Here is a 10,217-nt window from a genome sequence, read left to right on the forward strand (position 1 = left end):
TTCGTCAGTTTTGGTTCCTCAAGTAAATGCCATTTTTTATAATATTTTCGTATTAATTTCACTTCTATTTCGAATTTTTGTTCTCTCTTTTTTGAAATTTTTTTGTTTTAACTTTTTATTACTAGCTTGTAGTATTATTTCATTTTCATTTTTTATTTTTTCGTCTATTTTCATTTTTTTTTTCTGTTTATGCATTTTTTGCCTTTAATTTTAAAATGCTAGATTTAAATTTTATAAATGTATAATTTAATTAGTTTATCAATTTAATAGAATTTTATTATCTTTGTGTTTAATTAAAATTAATTTTAATTAACTCAAAAAATTTATTTAATTTCAATATATATTATTGCATGATATTAATATGCCATTCAACATTTGCAAGCATGTTGTTCTGAAAATTTAATTTACATCAACATGTATTTGTTCTTAAAATTATCTGAATCAACAATATTTTAAAATAACATAAATTGCTACTCTTAATCTCTCTCCTTTCATTTTTTTATTTTCTGTAAAGTCGCTGACGCGATTTTAGTATGTTTATCCATTTCGACGATCTAACTGAAAAGCGTTATTGAAGTAATCACAGTGTAACTAAAATCCAGTTCCTCATTTTCAGAAGCAATCTTAAATCCCGAAATCCCCAAATTTAATCATTCAATGCGATCTTGATCCCCCAATTTGAGCGACAATAATGTCTGAAGCGACTTCGCAGAGCGAAATTCCGGCGAAAGATTCAATTGGCGATTACTTCCTCGATCTCTGGTGCCACACTTCCAAAACCCTAGCCCTAAAACCCGAAACCGGTGCCGAATCCGAATTGTACGACGATGAGGAGGAGGAGGAACAGCCGACGGCGCTGGACACGCTGAATAGCTCGGGTGGGTTCTCGGTGGTGGGCCACGACAAGCTGTCGCTGCTGTATCCGAACGTGAATTTGCACGGGCACGACGTCGGAGTGGTGCAGGCGAATCATGCCGCGCCGCTGAAGAGGATGCTTTATTATTTTGAGATTTTTGTGAAGAATGCGGGGGCGAAAGGGCAGATTGCGATAGGATTTACGACCTCTGCCTTCAAAGTCCGCCGTCAACCAGGGTAATTCTTGGTTTATTGCCGTTTAAGGGGTTGTGTTTTGGGGTTTATGTGAAGAAATTGTTGTAGTAGTTCTTGATTGTCTGTGGCTCAGAATTAGGAATTAGTTGGAATAGCTAATGAATTTGGGATGACTGCTTGATTAAGGCCAGATGCTACTAGCTTTGGACCATGTTTGTAAGAGTGTTATTGTATCAATTTCTAATTTACATGATTTAAGAATGCAATGCAATGCCTAGTTACCGAAATTAGTAGCTATTTAAGAATTTAGGATGACTGATTGCAATAGGTGGAATGCTTGTTTGTAAGGAGTGTTATTTGACTGCATCGGTTTTCTATGGTGTTGATATTGTTTTTGAGGTAAGTAGAAGAAATGGACCATATCAATTCATGTTTTACATGATTTTAGAATGTGATACAACATGCAATGGCTATTTATTTAAATAAGTAGCTAAGTAACTTATTGTTTTTGGATTTTGAGATCATGATGATGACAGACTCCCATTTTCTAATGACGCTTCTTGGTTTGGCAGCTGGGAAGCAAACAGTTGTGGATATCATGGTGATGACGGACTCCTTTACCGTGGACATGGAAAAGGTGAGGCATTCGGCCCGACTTTCACAACTGGCGATACGGTTGGTGGAGGTATCAACTATGCTACGCAGGAGTTCTTTTTCACGTAAGATATAGTTGATTGAGCTTTAGAGTGTTAGCCTTCAATACGTGTGAAAATAGATGCTCACAGCATCTTGTTAAACTATTTATGTGTTTTTGAGTTCTTTTTGTAGGTCTATATAATTTATTCGTACTGTTATTTTATCCGTTTGTTGTTTTCTGAATTTTATTGCCTTCTACCAGGAAAAATGGAGTTTTAGTAGGCTCTGTCTATAAGGAAGTTAAGGGTCCAGTGTTTCCTACTGTTGCCGTCCATAGCCAAAATGAGGAGTATGTGTATCATAATGAAATATTTCCTATTTCTCTGCAACTTCTGTCATAAGGAAAGTTATAAGGAAACCTTACTTATTGTTTGAATGTTGGTTGCATTGTTGTTCAGGGTTACTGTAAACTTTGGACAAGATCCATTTGTCTTTGATCTCAAAGTAAGTTTTACTTTCTTTTCTTCAATAATCGTTGACCAATCTCTAAGTGAGCTAGCTGGATTGCTTTGTTTCACTGTCATCACATATGCCTAAGCCATGTTAGTTTGTGTTATCTGCCAAAAATGAAATACATACAGACTTATTTCATAATAGTCAAATATACTAGTAGAAATCCTATCTGGTTATATTTTGATTTGGACATGTGGATTAAGAAAGTTGTGTTTTGTGTGTAAAGTGATGGGATTTGGATACAGGGATTAAGAAATAATGTGTTTTGTGTGTAAAGTGACGGTGTCCTTTAAATTGACTTGCTTTCTTGTATAAAAAGTGGACAACCGAAAGTGGTATAGATGCCACTTATAATCGGATGGAGGGAGTATTATTTATGTTCATTTCATCTACTCTTGGTGTAATCAATGTAATTTTCTTCGATTAATGTCTTGAATTTGTGACAATAATCAAGATAGACATTAACATGATGCAATATTTTGTTGCTCGTGTTGAACACACTGGATTTTCACTTCATTTTTAAATTCCTTACCTTCAGAATATTTTGCTGTGTCTTTTCGGAGATATTTCAGATGGAGTAGTGAAGAATGATACTGTATACTTTGGGATTGTACTACTTATCTAATGATATATTGCATGTTTTGATCTATTAATTAGGCGTATGAAGCGGAACAGAGGGCTAAGCAACAAGTAAAGATTGATAATATCTCAATACCACCGGATGCTAGTTATGGGTAAGTTCTCACCATCACAGTAAGTTCACTATTTCAAATACCCATTACTAGTGATTTCAGATGAAACTCATACTATAAGTTATCAATTATGACCTTACATTAACAACAATCACACTTCGTACGTCTATTAATGAAAATCTGTTGTTTTTTTCTCCACGTGAATTTGAAATTTTCCTGATTAAAATTCTTTGGAAATAATCCTCAAATGTATTTTGCCTCCTTTAGAGCTAAATACTTAGCATTCACGATATTGACATCTTTTACTTAGAGTAAATTTGCAATGGTGGCAATTGGCATCTATACAATCTTGACAATGAGATATGTGAATTTTATTTTCTGTCTTTAAATTAGGACTTGCAACTGATTAGTTCCTGTCACTTCGCTTTCAGGATAGTTCGATCATATTTACAACACAATGGATACGAAGAGACTCTGAAATTGCTTGACATTGCCGGGCAAAGTACTGTGCCTCCCATCTCTGTAGCTCCAGAAAATGGTGTTAGTGAGGAGGAGATGTATGCGTTAAGTGAGAGGAAGACTATTCGCCAGGTATAACCTGAATTATGTTTCTAGTTTAACCACTCTATGTGGGCAGTTATAAATGCTGCAGCATGCAAGCCCACAAGTCATATTTTTAAATAATATTCTGACTAATGTCGGTTTAATTTTTTAAATCATCTCCTTGCTATTCTGTGATAAACCTTATAAACCAAATCCCTTTACATGACATGTAGTACCTATTTTATAGGTGCAAGCTCATGAAACCATCTATTCTAGCTTTAATAAAAAAATTGTATCAGAAATGAGCTCATAGAAGTCTTTGATAAACTTCCATCTTCTTTTGTCTTGTAGCTAATAAAGTCTGGCAAGATTGATGAGACGTTTTCTACACTTGGACAGTGGTATCCACAGATTATTGAGGTAAATGATCTTACGTTTCTTTATATCACTATATGCATACTTATAGAGTTGGAAATATGGGGTTTTCTTATTCATGTATTTCCCAATTAAATATAATGGACACAATATAAGCATGAAGAGTCCACACCTGGAAATAAATTTTGTGCCTCCATATATATGAAAGAGTATCATTACTTCCACTATTTTTTCTGTAAAGAATGTTAAGCTGCTGTTTGCGATGGAAGCATACAACCATTTCCCAAAACTAACCTTTTTGGTTTAAAGTAATGAAAAACTTTCTGCTACTTCTATGGTTCATATTCATTACACTATCCTGATAATTGTTCTTTCCTGCAGGATGGCACATCAACTATTTGCTTTTTGCTACATTGCCAAAAATTCATTGAGCTTGTTCGGGTAATAATCTTCTTGTGCAATTATTGTCAGAATAATGTTTAGTTGATTTAATATGATGCCTGAAATGATCTTGAGAGATTACCTCGTACATTTATATAGGTATTAGGTAAACATAATTATGTATGCTGTTCCTAGAAAAAGGGTTCTGGCTCTTTAGATAAATGAAAATGACCGTGTAATCTTGTTATGTTGTCCTTTAACTCTTGTAGTTATTTTGGCAAGATGTCTATTTGCATAATCTCATAAATCCATGTTGGCCACCAATTGACCCTTCATTATAAATTATAATGTCGCAATTTTATAATCATGTCTGCTTACACTACAGGATGGAAAGCTAGAAGAAGCTGTACTGTATGGGAGAAGGGAGTTTGACAAGTTCAAGAAGTCTTCAGCATTTGATGATCTCGTTAAGGTAAGTAGAAGCAGAATAGCAGATATATATATATATATATATATATATATATATTGGACTTTGAGCTTACAGCCATCGATATCTTCTATCCTTAATCGGTAACATTGTATTCTTGTGCTAGGATTGTGCTGCTTTACTGGCTTATGACCAACCAAGCAAGTCGTCTGTTGGATACCTTCTAGGTGATTCTCAAAAGGAGCTGGTGGCGGATGCAGTAAATGCCATCATTTTGTCCACAAATCCGAACGTGAAAGACCCTTCCCTTTGCAAGCACTCATCTCTCGAGAGACTGATACGACAGGTTACGGTCTGCTTTCTGGAGAAGAGGTCCCTAAATGGGGATCAAGGTGAAGCCTTCCGACTGAGCAGAATCCTGAAGAGTGGTAAGAAAGCTTAAAGCCTGCTCGAGTTGCTGCTGTCATATCAACTATCCTATGTGCTGCATCTGGCCGTTGATAGCATATGGTGGTAGCTCGCAAAGAATCTCTCGATCCTATCTTCTATGTCGACACCGTGTGATTTGAGTGCGCAGAAGGTAGTAGCTGAATGAATTGGGGTTAGCATAATACTGTAATTCGAGAGAGAGACGAGTAAATTTGTTTTGTACAGGTTGAAATTCTCTTTGGTTATATTCCATAAGTATGTACATGAACTTCATATCCTTTCAAACCATATGTTGTCTCATATTCCACTGAAATGTGTTTGTTCATTTCATGTTTGATTCCTTAATATGTGCTTGAAAAGACTATATATTTTCATGATGAAATCCACCAGCAAATAAGATAAAATGCAAAGGGACGAATCTTGAATAGATGTAATGTTCGTCGAGGTAATGCCCCTAGGCCAAAGGTCTTAGGTTTGAGTCCTCCGTGGCACGTCCCTTTAAATTCATGTTCATTTTACCCACAAAAAATATGTAATTAAATAAGGCTGATCTAATTATATTTTACTATTTATTTGATGAAAATGTATTGCTTTGTAAATATTGGGATCTATGTTGGAATTAGAATGTGGTTGGATTGTAGCCTATCTTCGCAAATTGCGCTCCTTCTCTGTCTCTAAATAGAGGTATGAAATGAGTTATATATATGCAACCTGATTTTGAAGGCTATACTGCTTGGTCAGTTCTGCATTTTGCACTCTACGCCCCCAACTCCCGGAGCTTCGATTTCTGGAGTTGATGGCGGTTCGACATCATTGAAGTGAACGCCGGCCAAGTGAGTGATTAATATCCGAAGCCAAAGGCCCATTCTTGTTTATATGATCTTTTAATAGCAAGAAAACACATATACGTTGCATGTTGTTTATCAGAATCATGAATTTTGAATCAATGTAAAATCTGATTGAATTCTGATAATAATGTATATTTTCAGATAAAAGTGGGATTTAATTTTCCATTTAAGCAAAAGCAGGAATGGAAAGCACAAGTGGCAGGGCCAAATCTAGGGAAAATGGGAAGCTCTTGCCATTTTCCCATTTCTCCTCCCACCCTGCTGGGCCGATGCAATCGGGGAGGTTTCCAAACCTCCCCTCGCAGGTGGTGATCGAGGAGGAGCAGCCCTCGTGGCTGGACGATCTTCTTAGCGACACGAGAACTCTCTTCTACAGAGGCCACCGCCGCTCAGCCAGCGATTCTTGTGCTTACTTGGCAGCGGAGGCGTTCGTGTTGGACGACGAATCCGATTTTGTCAACGCCTATTTCGGATCCCCTCCCGGACCTAAAAATATGGACACAAAGGTAAAACTCACAAAACCGTGTTTTCAAAACACGTTTGCGTGAATAAGTCTCATTTTGTCATTTAAGTCTCATTTCTGGTTACCTAAAAGTCGTGCTGGCAACTTGCCAACACGACTTTTTGGTACCAAGAAAGCCGAACGTGTCCTATATTTTCCCACCCTTTTTCTATCAAACACAAATATCCTCATAAACGAAACCATCGACTTTGCAGGATTCGGGAGAAGTGGTTTATTCGGTAGCTGTAGAACGTAGCGGACATGAGTCTAGCGCACAGAACGTCGAGGAATCCGCCGACTCTCAAGCTAAGATTGCTGGATCGAAGACAGAGTTAAAACGCGCCAAGCAGTAAGTTCCGCTAACGTTTGTTTTGTCTGGAAAACGACTCTTATAAGCTCAAAACATCGTTATAAAATCTACGTTACTAAAACGCAGGCACAATGCTCAGCGGTCGAGAATAAGGAAGCTTCAATACATAGCTCATCTCGAGAGGACTATCGAGATTCTCAAGGTATTTTCAAACAGACAAAAGGCCAAAGGTCTCAAATTCGAGTCTGACTGTTTCACATAATACAGGCGGAAGGAGCTGGAGTCTCAGCCGATCTCGAGTTCATGGAGCAACAGAACATGCTGTTGACAATGGAAAACCAAGCACTGAGGCAGCGGCTCGAGAGCATCTCCCAGGAGCAGATGATCAAACAATGTGACAATCTCTACCGTCCTTTTTTCTCGTTTCGTGGTGTGAAAACTAACCTCTGAAAATGCAGGGGAGCAAGGAATTCTGGAGCGGGAAATCGGGAGGCTGCAGTCTATATATCACATGCAGAAGCAACAACAAATGCATCCGCAACATAACCAACTTCCTAAACACAGGCGAAGCAGAACCAGCCTCGACGATCATGTCAACCATAGTATTGCCATGAAGACCAAGGATGCCATCCCCAACATTGGTCCCATTCGCGTCTAAATTAGTACTAGTTTGGTTATATTACTATTTTTGTTTCGTCGCTCTTTTAGTACTAGCGCAGATTTTGCCACGACCGTTATCGCTTCTACTAGTTTTATCAAGTGAGTTAATTATACAGGCAGCTTTCTCTAATAGAAGTGACACACTGATTATGAAAAAGTGGTTTTTTGAGTTCTAGTTGAAGGAGATTTTTACTTGTTTTATCAAAAAATACATTTCCATTTCCTTTGCTTGTTTCCTTCTTCGCTTGAGAAAGCGATGTAAGAACAAACTACTCGTTCGGAGAGTTCTTTCGTGAATTTGTTTAATATACCCCTTAGCGAATTTGTGCTCTTATATTTCGAAAATTAGCAATTTATAGACCATTAGATTGAAGAGCTTGTTTTTAAACTTTGATATTGGTTATGCATTCAAATTTGGTTTAGGTTTGATAACTATGCGCAATTATGTATATCGCTCTCTCTTTCGCTCATGCACGCACTAATGTTCGTGCGTAATAGTGCGACTGCGTGCGTGTGAGACCGAGTGAACTTATATTTTTTTTTCAATTAATACTCTGCTAATTAGGTCAAACATTGGTTTCAAGTTAACTAATTAAACTCTGTTTTGCTGGCTTGTTTAGAACCCTTTGTTTAGTTTATGATTGAGTTTGTGCTAATGTTTGTGTCCGTGTCCGTGTTCGTATTTGTGTTTTGTGTTTGTGTTTGTGTTTGTGTTTGTGTTAGAACACGTGTGAGGTGATCAATATTTCGAGTCTGTGGGTGACGTGTTGAGCAAGGTTGCGCGCGAGAGAGCCCTGCCAGCGTTGGTCGCAACAACGAGGCAGAAAAATGTGGTTGCAATGTGACCCCTTTAAAACAAAACTAAAATGTACTCCATGTTTGATTTACTACTAGCATTTATTGGATGTTAGGGAAAGTGTTCAATAATTCAACCTTAGGCAAATGTTCAATAATGCAAGCTTAGGCAAACATCAAAATTTTAAAAATTCAATATAGTTGACAATAGAGCCATGTGCTCTCTACCTGCTATGTCTAAAATCTCACATTAATTGCAGTTTGGTACTGGTCCAACTTGTACATGCAAAGAGACATTATTTTTTTCTCAATAACGAAAAAAACCGATTAATCGAAACTTGATGATAAAACGAAATTCAGTTGGCAAGACGTTAATAGATCAGAGATCGTAACTCCCAAATGAAAATCAAGAAAACTAGGCACCTAAATTAGTAACCCCCACCTACCATGGCCACCCCCCATTAATTGAAGTAGATGAAAATGTGGGACATATAATCTTCAATGCCAATTTACTTCATAATCACTTTATGATGTGAAACAACTCAAGAATCGAGATTTCGTTTTCTATTTTAGGATGTCCCACAAAATTAGTCAACTTCACAAATATGACCCCATTTTCTTTAACAATTTCGCATTAAAATTTGTGTTATTTTCAAAGTTTTTATTTTTATGGGACAGATCGAGTAATCGGTTATGGAGAGAGAAATGGGAATGCTAACTGATCTGTTAAAGTGTACCTACTCACCAAATCCAACCCCATCTATTAACTAACTTGTCTTTTTCACCAACTTGGCCAAATCCATCTCTCTCTTCTACATATATAAACACACATATTATTTCATTTCTCACAAATAATTTTGAAGAAATGGGGCGATCGCCTTGCTGTGAAAAGGCACACACAAACAAGGGAGCTTGGAGCAAAGAAGAAGACGAGAGACTGATCAGCTACATCCGCGCTCACGGTGAGGGCGGCTGGCGTTCCCTTCCTAAAGCTGCAGGTACAACACCCTTCATGCATGTCTCAAAATCAAGCGTTAATTAATTCTTTTTTTTTCTTTTTTTTCTAATTTTTTTTTTATTTGCAGGATTGTTGAGATGTGGAAAGAGCTGCAGATTGAGATGGATAAACTATCTGAGGCCTGATCTCAAGAGAGGCAATTTCACCAAAGAAGAAGATGACGTCATTATCAAATTGCATAGCTTGCTTGGAAACAAGTTAGTATTGTTTCTATTTTTAGAAACGTTTCGTTTATAATAGGATAATAAAAAAAATGTTTCATTAAAATTGCTCTTTTTATTGAGTAGAATTTGAAGATTTGATTTTGATTTGTGACAGATGGTCTTTGATAGCTGGGAGATTGGCGGGAAGAACAGATAACGAGATTAAGAACTATTGGAACACGCACATCAAACGCAAGCTTCTAAGCCGTGGCATGGACCCACTAACCCACCGCCCAATCAATCCCTCCGCCGCCGTAAAAATCGACTCAACTCCGCCGCCTACACCTCAAGAAAACAACTCCTCTTCAGCCGACAACGCCAGCACCACCACCACGGAGGAGGAGGAAAACGGCGGCGGCGGCGGGCTTGATTTGAATTTGGATTTGGATTTGAATTTGTGTATAGGAATTTCATGTCACACCAATAAGTATAGGAAAAATGAGTCTTTCAATTTGAAATCTTGCTATGATTTCTTGAGAGGATAGAGTTGTGCATTAATTGCCAATCTTATAAGATTATACATTAATTGATTTCTATAGGTTTAGATATACACTACTTTTTTTGTTGTTGTTGTGTGTTAATATAAACTGCTGATGTATTATGTTTAATTTAGAAAAAGATGTATTGAGGTTAATTGTAATGTATGGAATTAGTGAAATTAATTCACGAAGGGTGCTCAGTTTGCAATATTGTATCTGAAATTAAATTTGTTGTGTGTTTGATTCATGAGATTCAACTTCACAAATCAATAACCATGGGATAATCAGTTATAGCTAATCCTCTAGGTATGACTGAAATAATCTCACAACTCAATCCTTTATTGTATTCTGGTATT

General features: G+C 37.1%; 3 protein-coding genes across 3 annotated transcripts; all 3 read left to right on the plus strand.

The window, feature by feature from the left end:
• Window positions 1-589: 589 nt before the first annotated feature.
• On the plus strand, window positions 590-5,359 carry LOC125221787 (ran-binding protein M homolog). The gene is made up of 10 exons (XM_048124037.2): window positions 590-1,092; window positions 1,623-1,769; window positions 1,949-2,035; window positions 2,145-2,190; window positions 2,857-2,933; window positions 3,323-3,482; window positions 3,786-3,854; window positions 4,191-4,250; window positions 4,576-4,662; window positions 4,784-5,359. Exons 1-10 carry the CDS (start codon window positions 692-694, stop codon window positions 5,057-5,059), a joined length of 1,410 nt encoding a protein of 469 aa, XP_047979994.1. The 5' UTR covers window positions 590-691; the 3' UTR covers window positions 5,060-5,359.
• A 373-nt stretch (window positions 5,360-5,732) lies between these two features.
• On the plus strand, window positions 5,733-7,590 carry LOC125221788 (basic leucine zipper 2-like). The gene is made up of 6 exons (XM_048124038.2): window positions 5,733-5,879; window positions 6,036-6,400; window positions 6,612-6,745; window positions 6,833-6,908; window positions 6,974-7,100; window positions 7,165-7,590. Exons 2-6 carry the CDS (start codon window positions 6,077-6,079, stop codon window positions 7,362-7,364), a joined length of 861 nt encoding a protein of 286 aa, XP_047979995.1. The 5' UTR covers window positions 5,733-5,879; window positions 6,036-6,076; the 3' UTR covers window positions 7,365-7,590.
• Window positions 7,591-8,994: 1,404 nt separating this feature from the next.
• LOC125221789 (myb-related protein 308-like) lies at window positions 8,995-10,069 on the plus strand. Its single transcript, XM_048124040.2, has 3 exons — window positions 8,995-9,159; window positions 9,247-9,376; window positions 9,498-10,069. The coding sequence occupies exons 1-3, from the start codon at window positions 9,027-9,029 to the stop codon at window positions 9,865-9,867; spliced, it is 633 nt and encodes a 210-aa protein (XP_047979997.1). The 5' UTR covers window positions 8,995-9,026; the 3' UTR covers window positions 9,868-10,069.
• The last annotated feature ends 148 nt before the right edge of the window (window positions 10,070-10,217 follow it).

The sequence above is a fragment of the Salvia hispanica genome, chromosome 1 (assembly GCF_029641045.1).
Source record: "Salvia hispanica isolate PSC_SH4W2 chromosome 1, Shi_PSC_v1, whole genome shotgun sequence".
Classification (NCBI taxonomy): Eukaryota; Viridiplantae; Streptophyta; class Magnoliopsida; order Lamiales; family Lamiaceae; genus Salvia; species Salvia hispanica.